This window comes from Microtus oregoni, unplaced genomic scaffold, assembly GCF_018167655.1.
Source record: "Microtus oregoni isolate MIOR12 unplaced genomic scaffold, Mior012 000052F_000, whole genome shotgun sequence".
Lineage (NCBI taxonomy): Eukaryota > Metazoa > Chordata > Mammalia > Rodentia > Cricetidae > Microtus > Microtus oregoni.
Window position 1 is genome coordinate 5,752,083 of NW_024543812.1, and position 16,539 is coordinate 5,768,621.

At 34.9% G+C, this 16,539-nt stretch overlaps 1 protein-coding gene across 1 annotated transcript; it reads right to left on the bottom strand.

Moving 5' to 3' along the window:
* Window positions 1-3,986: 3,986 nt before the first annotated feature.
* Window positions 3,987-4,331, bottom strand: LOC121437330 (40S ribosomal protein S15a-like). Its single transcript, XM_041637202.1, has one exon. The coding sequence runs from the start codon at window positions 4,329-4,331 to the stop codon at window positions 3,987-3,989; it is 345 nt and encodes a 114-aa protein (XP_041493136.1).
* Window positions 4,332-16,539: the final 12,208 nt, after the last annotated feature.

A 16,539-nucleotide genomic window follows, 5' to 3' on the forward strand; every position in this document is an offset into this window, starting at 1 on the left:
AATGGTAGTCGCAAATCACTTAAAGTCATAACTGATTTGGGAGCTGAATGATGGTTCTCCTTATCTAAATCCAAGCATGTTATTAAAAGAGAAATATCAGAGTTTTTGTCTCATATCAGAAGCCACCTGAAGTGGGACAGAGGGAAGATAAAATATAGGGACTAAGGTTATCAAAACTCTGCTTTCAAAATTTTACTTCCCCCATACATATTTACACCTCTATTGTACCTTTCTTTGAATACATGGCTACTGAAACTCAAATTTTCTGTTTTGATATAAATAAGTTTAAGTTTTCCACAGTGAACAATAAATTTTCTTACAGTAATCTTTGAAGTCTCCAAGAAGATGGGGCCCCACAGCAATTCCACATAGTTCATATGATGCCATTCAGCTGATAGTGGCACTGAAAGATTGGTTTTGGACTAAAGACTACAAAGAGCATTTTGAAGTGGCTAGCTGAGATTATCCAGCCTCACTGACTACTCTAGCCAGGAATTGAGACAAGCCCTGCACTTTCCCATGATACATAGACTGAATGATACAGCTAACTTGACCAAGAATCAAAAATTCATCCAATTTTTTCTTTCAGCATCCCCTAAAGATACTGTTGCCCTCAGACAGCAGTAGGTAAATTTAAGAATATGATGCCAACATTTTCAAGTGATGGGGTGGTTGGTCATTATATAATAATCGAACTTGTAGTCACATTAGGTGTGTTTTCAAAGTTAAACATATATTTAAGATATTCAGGTCATCTTCAAGCACTTCAGAGATCTACACAATATGGCATTTAAGATGTTTTATTAACTTAGGTTCTTGTTTTTTGTTTTTTGTTTTTTTTATAACAATGAGATGTCTATTCCTGGCACCACCAATCTATTTCAGAAAAGATAATGGGCATCAGATAAAGTCCATATGGAGTTAACTTTTTTTGTAAGTTACAGAGCAAGAAAATTCCCCTGCATTGACTACTGACAATATGCTTTCCTAACTAGACAAGCAGGACACAAAAGAAAAATGATTGTCATATGTTGTCAAGACAAGGAGGGACAGCTCTTCAGAATATCCTGATTTATAGAAAAGTCTGTCATATGCTAGGCCTGTAGGCCGAAGATACATGCTACAACATTGAAGAGGAACTTTGGGTGACTGTTCAGGCAGCCAGCTGTTTCTGTCATTTCTCACATATATTGAAAATCACTTGTTTGCTGTGATTTTTACTGTTTACTTAGTTAATATTGTTTCTTTCTTGGATCTCTGAAGGAGAAGAAGACTAGATAGTTATAGTACTCTTTATTTATCTGATGCAGAATGCAAGTTATGATAGAAAGTAAATTAAGAACGAGAAATTGAACTCACCAGATAGGATCAATATGGAATATTTTCTCTGAATTTGTCAAATACAAATGGACTAGATATTTCTGATGTATTTATTTCCTATATATTGTATGTAGTTATTCTACTTATTGTATATAGTTCTTCTTATATTAGTTGTAACCTTCTTTTTATTTTAGACAAAAAGGGGAAACGTATTTTAATACACAACATTTATATTTTCATAAATGAAGCTTGCCTGAAGATGAGAGATTTAAACAGCCCCACTGGTCAGCCTTACAGACCAGGCAGTGATAACACACATCTTTAATCCCAGTAGCCATACTAGTTGCCATAGAAACTACACAGTGTATGCCTTTAATCCCAGTGGTGCACACCTTTAATCCAAGCCCTAGAGAGGATTATAAGATTAGAGGAGACAGCTCTCAAGTTGTCTCATTTTGAGATTCTTGGAGGCAGGATTATCATTTCAGCCTGAGGTAGAGGCTAGAGCCAGTGGCTGTCTGTTTTGCTTTTCTGACCTTCAGGTTGAACTCCAATTTTTCTCTGAGTTTTAATTAATAATGCATCAAGAGTAAGAAGGAAAAAGACAGGAAGAAAGGAAGAAGAGGAAGGAGAAAATAAATATCACAAGAAAACAAATTTGTAGTATTTATTTCTTTGGTGTAAATATTCTCACCATTGATGACTTGAGAATGCAATCCTTCATTCCATTAATTTATAAAAATTCCATAAGCCCAACCCTTAAACAGCATTGCCAGATCTCAAGGAGAGTAGATGTTGAGACCAGAAACCTATTCCTGGGCCATGGATGGACTGACTTGATGGTATTCCTCACCTCCCACCAGCCATCAACTAGTAGAGAAAAATACCTCAATAACTTACTTGTTTTAACATCTTCTCACTATTACCTACTTAGCAATGTTAAGTTTAAAGAAATCTAAACATTTAATATAACTGGATTATATTTAATATGTTTAGCAAATTTACTTGAAATTGCAGTTAGTTATAAATTACAGTTCCAATTACAATTTATAGAGATTTTTATATAGGGATAATTTCAAGACTGTAATTTATCAGCAGGTAAGTGATTTATATAATTCCACTAAAGAAATTTCCTCATACCAAAAACCTCTAGATAATGTAAATTTTTGTTAGGGTATTCATTGGAATCTAAGACAGTAATAAGAATGAATTTTACTTTCAGATATAGTCGTCTGGGGAAATAGAAATGAATGCAATGTATTTAAGAAAATTATCATCATGTTCCATGCAAAAATTACTGTTAGTTGGACAAGGAAACTCATTACCTATTTTCCAATATGACTCCTGCTTGGAACAAGGCCCCCTTTTATACTAATATTTTTGATATGTGAATAAGAATTAGAAAAATAAAATATAACATAAGAGCTAGGTGGGTTTGTATCTTGTCTATTGCCTCTTGTAAAGCAACTAGTAGAAATTTAATAAGTGATTTAAAATCTATTGTACTTGCTGCTTTTTCTTTTCTGCAGATCAGCTTGAAGGTCATTAGTGAGGGATAATAAAGAAGGTGGTTTTGCTAATCCAAGGAAGGAAACAAACCAAATGACATTAGCAGTTCAAGAAGCAGCTTGTGGAAGCAACATAGTTTTTAAAATGCCTGGAAGCTGCTATTAAAATAAGTAAGTCACTACTTGTGTGATCTTCTAGCACAATAGAGAACACTGAGACTCACAGTGAATCCCCAGTATTCAGTGGAAGTCCTCCTGGGATGTGGGGATCTGAAGAGAGTTGTGGAAGTGAGATTTTTTTTTTCTGAAGAAATGTCCATATTCAGTGTTGGCACATTCAAGACTGACAGATGATGATAAGATATACTTCTAACTAGGAAGTCTATTCTTCAGGATTCAAAATTCAAGGAGTGTCTTTGGGGCTTTTAGTGAGTCATGTGTACCTAAAGTTCCACAATTAATTATTTTATCTATGAACCTGTTTCTTCTTATGGCAAGACATCATGTAAAGAGTAGTTCAGAATAGATTTCTTACACTACACAGATGTGTGTTAGTGAGTCTTTGCCTACCCTTTGGAATACTTAGCATCTGGAGGATGGAATTATGACTTTTTAAAAATTGCTACAGGAGCCGGGCGGTGGTGGCGCACGCCTTTAATCCCAGCACTCGGGAGGCAGAGGCAGGCGGATCTCTGTGAGTTCGAGGCCAGCCTGGTCTACAAGAGCTAGTTCCAGGACAGGCTCCAAAGCCACAGAGAAACCCTGTCTCGAAAAACCAAAAAAAAAAAAAAGAAAGAAAAAAAAAGAAAAAAAATTGCTACAGGTACTTGATCCAGAAGTCCTATGAGAGTAAACACAGATAGAATATCTTGATACTCAAAATATGATACAGGCTATCAGGATCTGTATCCCCTTGTTGATTATTAGACATGCAGAATGTCAGCCCAGCTCATATACTATCAGAATCTACATTTTAACCTACTCTCCTGGTGATTTCTGTATACATTATTGATTGAGAAACCTTATTCTAATCTTTTGAAATTGCCACTAATTGATGAGATATTCTGCTCTAGAATACCTATGAATTTCATGGGACAGAAGACAGGAGGGATGTTGATTTACTACTTGTAACTGACTTGAATTATTGTATATTTAAATTTACCCATTGTCCATGATGCCAGCTGAGGTGGTCAGTACAATGAAGCCAAACTGACAGGACGGGAGCAGATTGTTCTGCCATTTTTCTAGGTCTTTGAATTGCACATCAAATTTAGGGCTTATGACTCCACACTTGTTCAACCTGCCGGTGAGGTTCACGACGATCTTCCCAGCTCTGTGGTCGTCAATGATTTCAAATTCACTGATGTAACCGTGCTTCATCATCACGGTTAGGAACCGAACGATGACTTTGGAGCAGGGCCTGATGAGGACCTGGCGTTTGCCTCTCTTCTTTGCATTGTTGATGCTCTTGAGAGCATCGGCCAGGACGTTCATGCGCACCATGGTGGTGGTGTGTACTGACCATCTCAGCTGGCATCATGGACCATGAAGAGGCAAGGCGAAAGCACACAGGAGGGAAAATCCTGGGATTCTTTTTCTAGAGATGTAAAACATAAATAAAGAGCCTTTATGGACTGTGAAAAAAAATTTACCCATTATTTTTGAGGTTAGTAGGAACATTTAAGTCTCTAATACAAATTTCTTGGAAGAAAGTGTTGATTTTAAGAGGATAGAGAATATTACATACTGGTGAATAGAGTAAGATTATGTTCCTTTCAAGTATGTTGTTTGGAGACTCGTTGCTTGATGTTCTGTCATAATCTTTTCAATTCTTTGAAAGTGTGCAACTGGGATGCCCCCTTCTGCAGTAATGATATCAAGCGTGGTCAAGTGGATTGCATGAAAACTATAGCTGGTTTTATGAATTCACTAAACTAGAAACTATCACAGCACGTTTTCTAAAATCTTTATTCACAAACAATTTGGGATTTAACAATTCCAATTTCATGCAGCTGTAGGTTTCACCATCTTCTCAGTAGGTTTTAAGCATTTTTTGATTTACAAATTGCTTTTCAGCCAGCCTACAATAACCTTCATAGTCCACACTTAACCTTCTGTTACTGGCATTTGCCATAATGATCAACCTACATATAATGGATGAAAGAAGATTGACCTTAAGTATATAATTTTGTAATAGGAGCCTGGGACTTTTACTTTTTAAACTACCACTATACTATTATTATTCTGTTGACTTGCTGCCTCTGTTCATTTTATTTGTTTTTTAGGTTTGGGGATTGAACCTAGGGCACTCTACACTTTAGGCAATTTTCCTATTATTGAGATATATATCCCCATCTGTTTGATGTATTCTTTAGATGGCTCCTATCAGAGGATGAGAAACATAATACTTAGCTATATTAATAAACATAGGTAATAGCAATGCCTTGTAATTGATAAAACATTTCAAATGCCTAGAAGTATCTGATAGTGAAAATATAATATTTTCTCCTTATGGTTGAATATGTTACGTTGCATTCAGAAAAAAAGCTCTGGGTCTCACATAAAATAAATTGTGGAATTAGAACATGAGTAAATCTTAATATTTTCAGTGTGTTTTTCTTTCCAGTAAACTATACCACTTTCAAAAACGTTTGAATACTAATGCCAGGGCTCTACCCAAATGGCTTTTAGCCTGAGTCATTGGTTGTTATTGAGATTTCCTTCAATTTCACCTACATTTTGCATGAAAATCCAGCATAAATATTCTGCTTTACTTAAAATTCTTTCCAGACTCATTTTAGTGCTATGATAAAGTCCACTAACAGGAAGTTTACTTGTTTACCATTGGCAATGCACAAGAGACTTGAAAGCACTATTTTTAGGAGATAGGTGTAAACAGAAATGAAAAGATCTTAGATGTTAAGACACTTAGAAATGAGTTTAAGAGGCACGCATAATCTAGTAATGCACTGAAGAACAACATCCTTTAGTGTGTAGCTACCTATTACAGTATAGTAATTTCTTCATTTTTCTCTCATACAAAAATTTTAATTTCCATTTACTTCCACAACTCTGAGAAAACTAATAGTTTTTGCTTAAGAACATGTTGAGTATTCTATTTATGTGATTAAAGTCTGATAATTCTAAGTAGAAAAAGCTCTCATTTTTCTCCTATAATTTTCAGAGAAATAGCATTTCCATCACTATCCATTTTATAAAAAGTATCTCGGTGTGAAACTGGACTTTTAAATATGGAATATTTGGCAACTGAACCATATTTCCATGTATACATATGATTAGTTCATAAGTTTATACTGCATTCCTATTGATGAACATTTGTAATATTTCCTCTATCTTTTACATAATCACCATTCTGCTTAATATCTGTGTATTTCAAAATACATCTGAAATATGTGAATTCTTTAGCATAATTTACTGTCTTGTGACATTTCTATTATTTCTTCGTTGCTTTAAATATCATCTTTCCAATTGACCAGATACCATGTTAGGCACTGGAGAAATTATAATTGGAATAGAAAAAATATATTCCTCTTTTCCTGAGTTCAGAGTTGAACCAGACTAGAGCTTACTCAGTGGAAAGATAACAGCTGGTATAGTCCTTGTAAAGAACAGCATATAATGGAATGAAAATGGAGTTCACTGAGAATGAAGAAAAGAAGGACATGAAACTATGTAGCACCATAACAGGTTTATAAGAGAAGAGGGAACCTTGAAGAACATAAACAAAATCCATAACACTGAGCATAGAAGATATGACAGAGACCATGGTAGAGTTGAGAATCCTCATGTTACTCTGTGGTCTGTTATATTACCATGTGAGTGGCTTTCAGGAAGGAGATTGGATTAAAATACCAGCTTTAAAACCACTGTTGCAACAATTCCTTTTATCTATAGTTCTCTTTTCTGGCATTCAAGTTAGTTACCTGTGGTAATCAGCTATGGTCCAAAGATATGAAAAAAACAATTCCAGAAATCAATGAATCAGAAGTTTTATTAGTATTTATCACTATACATTTTGACTTATTGCATGAATGGTGTTAATCATTTTGGGGTTATTTAATAAGCTAAACATCATCATATCCCTAAGAATAGACTATATAATTTATTAAAAACATGATATAAGCTTTAGTACCACAATTTTAAGCATCTGTTGGAAGATTTGGAATGTATTCTACATTGAATAAAAGATAATTACTCTGTATCTTGAGACTAAACTTGTTTTGTGGATAGGATCACTTGTGGCATGCTGTGACGACTACTGCCAGTATCAGAGTTAGCTGCCATCTGTAGAAATCTATCTACCTAAACACTACCAAGATCTGAGAAAGAACACTATTTACAAGAGTCATTATTGAATTTTGAAGATGTTCTGTGGGTGATTTTTTTGTACATTAAAACATGAAAATCATTAACTATTGTAGGCAAAAGTTTCTTGTCTAAGAGCCATTTCGGCCAAAATAACCCACAGCTATTTCCTAAATCACCACAGAGAGGCTTAATATTATAAATGCTCAACCAATAGCTCAGCCTTATTATTATCTAGCTCTTATATTTTAATTTAACTCAATTTTGTTATTTATATTCTTCCATGTGGCAGTACCTTTTCCCAGTATGTCATGTCCATATTGCTCTTTCCACATCTGGCTGGCATGTCTTCAACTGCGGGTTCTTTCTACCTGTCTCTCTGCTTGTATTTCCCATCTAGCTATGTTCTCATTTGTCTTGTTACTTGATCCTTCAATAGAAGTAGATATATTTGTTTGTTGTCTCTTTCCTAATACACTATTATTAATTTATTTCATAGAAAATACCCCTACTCTATTGTATACTTGTTATCAGTCTCTGTATTTGAATCTTCCTCATTTCCCTTATTTCTAAACATTGAAATATGAAGTTTTGATCCTTAAAATATCATTTTTCTTATATATAGTCTACCCCTATATCATGTTATTCATTTTTATGGATTTGCAATTTACCTACATTGTTGTCACTGTTGCTTTTATATTTCTCACCGAAATCAAATTCCAAATTCTTCTCTTTTATCTTTTAGACTAGGCCTCACTATTTAGCCATATCTGGGCCTAGAACTCACTACAGTTTGACCTTGAACTCACAGATATCCACCTGTCTCTGCCTCTTAACTACTGGGATTAAAAGCATGCCCTACCATACCATGTTCAACCTAATATTAAACTTTTAATTATTATATGCAGTTATTTACTGATGTATTTTTGATAGTCTCAAATTAACATTCCCTAAAAAAGTCCCGATTTCCCTAAATAAATCATCATATTCTTTAATATTTTTGATTAATACTATTCAGTTTTTTAAATTGCTCTACAAAGTTTTTATTGTCTTCTATATTACTTCTTATGCAACATTTAATTTACCAACAAATTCTGCTAACTGCATTTTTATAGTTTTCCTGAAAGTCGATCACTTACATCATACTCATTTCTTTGAATACAAGGCTTTATAATAGAACACAAAATTCTCCTTTTGTATGTCTCATTTCATGTTCTCATATGTGTCTACTTTGTTCCAGCAATTTTTGTAACACTATTTACTTTCACTATTATTTACAGGAAATAGATATGCTCTTACTTTGTTTCAGGAATAAAGTCTTGCAAACTATATATCCCTATTACATAATGTTTTCCCACCAGATGTGCACACATTTTCTTCACATGTGCACTACACTTTCTTCTTCCTCAAAAGTCTTTAGGAACCTTGACAGAAACATCCATGATCCATGAATCTTGAATCTTTCGTGCATGTAGGACTTTATATGAAGCTTACAATTTCTATTGCTAGTTGAAATTTAGCCTGGCTTTCTTAGTTGAAAGCTGCATTGGCCTCTGTTTGTTAGTTCTGGTGGAATACTTCCACTGGTTGGTGTTTTCATGAAAGAAACTCCTTCAGAATTATTCTTAGTTTAAGTTGTCTCCACTGAAATGAATTTGCATTTTCACAAAATGGAGCTTCTGATAGGTGGAAGCCTTTCCACTAAGGTATACTTTTCTCATTGTCCTTTGCCATATTTTTCTTTAATAGAGCTAAATTCTGTAACAATTATAGATGCTTTGTTATCTGTGCTCTCTCATCTGAAATGTTTGACCACAATCCTTTCCCAATCAAATATCTTATTTTTTCTTATCTTTCTGTAGCACATTTTGCTCTATTTACTGTAAACCTATATAAGACTAATGAAGAACAACCATAATAAGGCCTATATGCTGTCCTACTTTTAAGTTTACTCTGCCAAACAAATCAGTTCATTAATTTTTCAATTTACCCTTAGTTCATTTCTAAGGATATGGACAGAATGAAGGAAAATTCTTTGCCAGGATAAAACATAAATGTTCTCTAGCACACTACCCTATGGAGTCCTTGTTTTCTTCTGAAACTTCATAAAGCCAGAATGCCTTGTTTTGTATTTATCTCAGCACTCTGGCTTTCCAAACTCCCATAGTAATGGTTAATTCAGCTTTTCTTGCAGTATTCTAAGATATTTACAGTCCATAATCCCAAAATATTCCATATACCATCTATAAGTTTTTTTTAAAAAAAAAACACAAGAATCATATAGTCATGTTTGTCACAGTAGTGATCTCACTCTTGGTATCAGTAGAGTATTACTTACTTCCTTTTCTCATCATTGTGATCAAATAACTTGCAAGGAACAAGTTAAGAGAGAAAGAGTTGATTTAGGCTCATGTCTATGGTGATAGAGAAGACATGATGGCAGTAATTTGAGGTGTCTGCTCATCTTGTATCAACAATCTGGAAGTAAGGAGTACACAGCCAATGGAGCAGTGATTCTATACTTCCAGTGAGGCTCCTATGGATTCTACAATCTTCTCAACTAGGTAATGATTATTCAAACAAACATGCCTAAGAGGGGCAGTCATTTCAAATGTAGAACATGCTGAAGCCAGCAAGCTATTGCTTGGCACTACAAGTACACTTCAAAAGAGATTTGAGATAAGTAGCCAACATGTTAATTGACATTTATTAATTTGTATAAGAGTTTGATCTTTATTCTTTTCTATATTTTTAAAAATATCAGAAAGACTAATAAATGATTTAAATGTGAAGATATATTTTTTTATGAAAGCAGAAAACAATATTTTGTTCCTGGGCACAAAAGACATACCTGGCTACATGGTGTATGACTTGTGCCTTCAGGCTGGTGATAGTTATGTAAATATTATTTTGTCTCTAGAAATAAGCATTGGGTTATCATCCAAACTCAATGATTTTAATTTATCTAAATCTCCAAATTGACATCCTTCTTCCATATGGACCAATAAAAGATTTTGCCTGTCCTCAGACAGACCCAGGACAGGCACTCTCTGGGTGTAGAGCATATATCTTTCCTATAACTATAATGCACTGCATTCATTTTAAGGATGTTTGTGGTCATCTGTTTTTACTTTTATTTCTTTCATCTTCACACTCTGTTTTAATAAAAGCATATTTAATTACTTATTTCATAGAAATAAATAGTTAAATGGTTTGATGTTCCCTATTCACCTCAAATTCAGCCTGTTCCCACTTAATTGATATGATCATTCAGAATTGAATATGTGTTTTTTAGAGGATATGTATGTATGTAGGAGGGATTAAGATCTATGATTAAAATACCCACACCTAGTTAGAAATACAGCATTCTACTAAAACAGAACAGAACAAATTAGCCAAACACAGCTGAAATTCCAGAGAGAGATTATAATACTTTCACAAAGCATGTGATGACATCTGCTGCACAAGTTTACTACTGCTACCGCAAATCCCAACTAAAATGGTTTACATGGATGAATATTTTACATACTCCTTATTTCTTACTGATACATTTAATTTTTATTTTGGCAGAGGAGCGGAGTATATTTGGTGGTGAATATAGAATGCTCGAAATAAGTATCATAAGCTGTGATGAGCAATGTGCTGCCAACTGTGTTATTAACAACCAGAATGTCAGGTTACCCTGGCAGTTGCATTCTCCTTTATGCCTGCAAATGAAGGAAGATTCAAGGAAAAATTCTGCATAGACTTCCTAATGTCCTCAGCCATCATTTCCAGGATTCTCTGCCTTGTTCTGCAGACCAATAAAATCCAATTTAATGGCTTAATTAGTTTGAGTTGATTTGTCATTTGCTACCAAAAAGAATCTTGACTACTGAATCACTGTAACTGCAGCCAAAAGCAACAGCAAGTAAAGGCCTGATTTTATATTTCAATAATAAGGAATATATAGAGATATATAGATACATAAATTAGAATCTCTGGTATTATATAAGTATTAATCAGTTGTATTGTTTTATTGTACGTGATATATCCTTAAATATGAATTAATATTTGGAAAAGAAATTATTTTAATAACCTTTTTAAAGACATTAAGCTTTTTTCTCAACTTGCTGACTAGGGTATCTGCTGCAAGGAGGAGGGCCTGCTTGTTCATCTCAGCTGCCCAGCTAGCTTAGCCCCGAAATAACCACACAGAAACTATATTAATTAAAACACTGTTTGGTCCATTAGCTCTAAGTTCTTATTGGCTAACTCTTTCATCTTAGTTTAACCCATTTCTCTTAATCTGTGTATTGCCACGTGGCAGTGGCTTGCCGGCTATCTTTTGGCAGCATATTTTACTCTGGCATCAGATCAATGCTTTCTCCCTCCCAGAATTCAGTTCCATCTTCCCTGCTTACCTAAGTTTTGCCCTATCAGGCCAAGGCAATTTTTTTTATTCATTAATCAATGCAAACAACACATAGAAAGAAGAACCTCTTACACCAGGCATCCTTCCTCTTATTGTCTTGCTGGTACCTCTTCTTTCATTTATCTTTATTATTAGGCCTTCATCCTCCCTACTATGGTGTGTGTGTGTGTGTATATGTGTATGTGCGAGTGTGTTTGCACATGTATCTCTCCACAAGGATTTACACATGTATATCAATAAGTAGAAATGAATTTACTTGACTGACAATTTTCTCAGATTATCATCTTTACCTTTATGAACCAGAGTTCTTTCCATCACCTACTGTTTTGTCATGAAAGAAAACAGCTGATTTACTTCAGTGGGTGTAAAAATTATTCCCTTTGTTTCTGTGGGCCAATGGTCTGTACCCTGTCACTTATATTTTAAATAAATGCTGATTGACCAGTAGCCAGGCAGGGAGTATAGACAGGGTGACCAGGAAGGAAGTAGAAGTGGGGCAATAAGAATGCTGGGGAAAACAAATCTCATTCTGCAATGTGATTCATCCTCAGAGGAAGCAAGATGTGACTGCCTCGACAAAAAAAGGAACCAAACCACGTGGCTAACTCAGACAAGAATTATGGGCTAATATAAGTTATAAGAATTAGATAATAAGCTTGAGTTAAGGGGCCAATCAGTTTATAAATATGTAGACCTCTGTGTGATTTCTTTGGGGCTAAATGGCTATGGGACATGTTGGGACAGAAAACCTCATTCTACAAAATGGTGCCCAGTGTGTGGACAAATGCATCCACATAAAGCCTGAGAGAGCTTGAGAAGTAATTCTGACATAAAATAATAGCGTTAAGCATATCTTATTGATAACAGCTATTTCTTGGGTGAGTTTGCTTGCTAGAGGAAAGTGCTCTTATTTTAGAAAGGCTACCTGACTCAGCTTTAACTGCAAAACCTTTTCAGCACTATTAAGAGGCTCTGCCAAAAAAAAAAAACACTTAAGTGGTATTTATGAATCACCTACAGCATGCTTCTTGGTGGCAGCAGGGACCTTGAAACGCCATATAATTGTGGCAATAAACATGGCTCTGGCCAGTACCTTTGCCATGAGGCAGGAATTTCAGAAAGTTAAGCAATGGACTGGCTTTAATCCTAGTTTAGCAAATCACTTAGCAATATCACTTAGCAAATTAAAGACTCATGTGGTCAGAAAAAGAAAGATATACAGTAAAGATAGATTCAGATGAAGAAAACCTCTAAATGGTTTACAGTGTATTTAAAAATATATGTAAGCCTGGGAGAAAAAAAGAAAAAAAAAGGATAAAGTCCTTTAAATTAAGGAAGAGAGTAGTTGGTCGAGGTGGCACACACCTTTAATCCCAATACTTGGTAGGGGCAGAGGCAGACAGACCTCTGTTACTTCAAGGTGTGGTGGCACAAACCTTTAATTCCAGCATTTGGGAGGCAGAGGCAGGAGGATCTCTCTGAGTTCAAGGACAACCTTGTCTACAGAGTGAGTTCTAGGACAAAGATACACAGAGAAACCCAATCTCATAAAGCCAAAAATTAAAAAAAAAAAGAAATAGATGTTAAAATAAAGCCATGCAAAGATGAAAAATACACAGAAAGTCTGGGTACTGTATGTTATTATGTTCCCTTTGAAGTGTTTGAATGATGCTAAAAAGATATTTGTTTATAAATGCTGCTCAATTAATCCAAGATAGGTATTTTGAAAATGTCCTGACTTCAAAATTGAAGTTAAAAGGTATGTAACTTTGGAGAAGAGGTTTTGCTTTTGTTTCCACAGAAAATGAGAGACTGTGGATTCATTCTAAGTGAAGAAAAAATAGGTTTGATCAAGGAAGACTACCTGTGAAATGTCTAATAGGAGTAGATGGCCCAGATATCTGAGTTCTACATCCACAACAGATTCAAAACTAAACAAAAGTTATTAGATTCAGAGTCTTTTTTTGAAAGGAGGGGGGAGTACTCTGGGACAATGGTCTTTACCCTGTCACTTATATTTTAAATAAATGCTGATTTATTTATTAGTAGCCAGTCAGAAAGTATAGGTGAGGCAACCAGGCAGGAAGTAGAGGTTGGGCAATGAGAATTCTGGGAAGAGGGAAGAGTCAGTCTACAGTTGTCATCCAGACACAGAGGAAGCAAGATGAGAATGTCTCACTGATGAATGGTACCAAGCCACAAGACTATCACAGACAAGAATTATTGGTTACTAGAAGATGTAAGAATTAGTTAATAAGAATCCAAAGCTAATGATCCAATCAGTTTATAACTAATATAGACCTGTGCATAATTTTGGGGGGGGCTAAATGGCTGTGTGACCCGGTAGGACAGAAAACCTCAGTCAACACTTTGTGAATAAAGCTATTGTATCATTCAAGTATTCACAGTATATAAGTTGTCTGAAATGAGATTGCTATTTTGTAAATATGCAATCTACATTCAACTGAACAGGAAATAATCACATATCATGCTTTCATGTATTTCTTCCATCTATCCCTTTCATACCACTCAGGCTAGTACATGCAAAAGTATTCACAAGTCACAAGAGAAACAGGAAATAATATAACAAGGAAACTAAATCTAGAAAGGGCATCTAAACTTTCTCATCAGAATATACTTTTTTCAAAGATGACACATGGGCTTTGGTTCATTCGTTAAATTTCCATTGTCATCTCCAGAAGCTTAATATGATTTTGTAGACACAGTTATTCTTTACAATTACCTTGAAATTCTTTCATTGTTGCTCAGTGAGAAAATAGGAATGTGCCAAATAACTTTTTGCTTGAAGATGGAAATAACATATGATATGTGTAACATGAGGGGTCTGCTCGTTGGGGTTTTCCATCCTGCCCAGTACCCCACAGCTGGCAAGCCCCAAAGAAATTCACACAGAGATCTCCATAAGTTATAAAACTGATTGGCCCATTAGCTCAGGCTACTTATTAGCTCTTATCACTTATATTAACCCATTATTCTGATCTGTGTTAGCCATGTGGCTCAGTACCTTTTTCAGCCAGGTAGGTTATATCTTGCTTCTCAGTGGTCTGGGCTGGAATGGGAGGAATGGGCTCCCTCCTTCTTAGCATTCTCCTGTTCTCTTTGCCCCGTCTCTACTTCCTATCTGGTTGACCCACCTATACTTCCTGCCTGGACAATCAGTGTTTATTTAAAACATGATTGACAGAATACAGACAATTCTCCCACACCACAAGTGAGTGGAGGGCAGTCACTACCTTTTTAAAGAGAGAGAGAGATTATGCCCCAATGGGCTGGTATATCAGTGGCTAATGGACAAAGGAGCGGAAGGAGCTCCTGCAACACCTTCCCCTTTTGTTTAAATAAGAGAGTTCTAAACTTACTACAAAATTATATACAATAAGTACAAATATCCTATTCTAACTAACTTAAGTCTTATATAATAAATAACTTACCCAAGTCATGAGAGGAAAGCAACTACATTTATATAGTCTTCAACCCCATCAAAGATCCAAGAAAAGAAATAATGTTACTCGAGTAATTAGAAAATGCAATCAAACAACTTCCAAAACATGCAACAAATCACAAAGACAACTGGCTACCTTGGCAATTACCCAAAGTCACATTTGCAGTGTTGAAGCAACCAACTTTGCCTAAGGCCTAACATAACTGACATACTATTTTCAAAGGCAAGAAACTTTTCAAAACTATCTTACCCTGTCTTGGAAGGATATGACAGTCCTGTTTTATCCATTGATGCATGCTCTGTAACTCTGTAAGTGGTGGAGGTATGGGCTTTTCTTTGTCCAAAGGCCAGTTCTGCCAAGAAGAAAGGCTCCAGGTGTAGTGTCTTTGGTGCTCAACATTCTCTCGGGAATAGATCAGTGTTGTCAGGAGCGATTGTGTCTCACTACCACAGACCTCTGAGTTAGATTAAAGGCCATTTTCTACAGCTCTTTGAAGAGGTGGAAGTTTATTAATCTATATTGAATATAATCTCTATGTATCTAAAGAACCTGAATTGTCTAATTATAAATGATAAACATAGATGACTATTGATCTATATAATTCTCAATACCTATCTAACTTGAAGACTAAGACAATAAACAACTGTGCAATAAATGAGGACAATGACCTCCAAATGTAAACAATATACAAATATACATTGCAATATGATAAATATAATTATATATCAATACATAAATAATATATAAGTATCTTAATCAGAGTTAGAAATGTACCTCTGATTAAATGCAATATGGTAAATATACATATATCAATACAATATATATCTATATATAAAAAATGTTTGAAACAGAGGTAGAAGCATACATGCATACAATAGTTAATATATTTTTAACTTTGTATCAATATACAAGAATTGATACCAATATAATTGTCAAAAACAATAACTCACAAGTACCAATCTATTATCCCATAATCCAATTATCCCTCTTTTTTTTTTTTTCAAAAAGATCCCTGGACACAAAGAACCCACAGAGAGAGGACTGCTGAACTTGCCTAAAGGTGAGATGATCTTTCTGGGTTCCTGATTTATGGAAGAGTCTATGAGACATTCTGAAGGACACAGCAAAAAGTGACTGAACAGCCTTTGAATTTTCCTGCTTCATGGAAATGTCTGCTGGATACTATGGGCCTGTAGGCTGAAGATGGATGCCCCAACGGTACAAAAAAAACTTTGGATGACTGTCCAGACAGCAAGATGTCTCTGTCATTTCTAGAGTTTTGAAAGTTACTTATTTCTTGTTTACTTAGGTAATATTATATCCTTCTGGAGTCTTTGATGGATTTGAATAATGATTAGTTATAGTTATAGTTTTTCCTTAGTTATGATAAAAGATTATATATATATATATATATAGTAACTGTAATTCTTGCTTTATTGCTGTTTTGTTATATGTAATTTTGCGATGATAACATTAAAGCCTTCCTTTTTGTTTAAACAGAAAAAGA

Coding starts and splice junctions, on each gene's coding strand:
- LOC121437330 (XM_041637202.1), bottom strand. CDS start 4,331: ATGGTGCGCATGAACGTCCTGGCCGATGCTCTCAAGAGCATCAACAAT.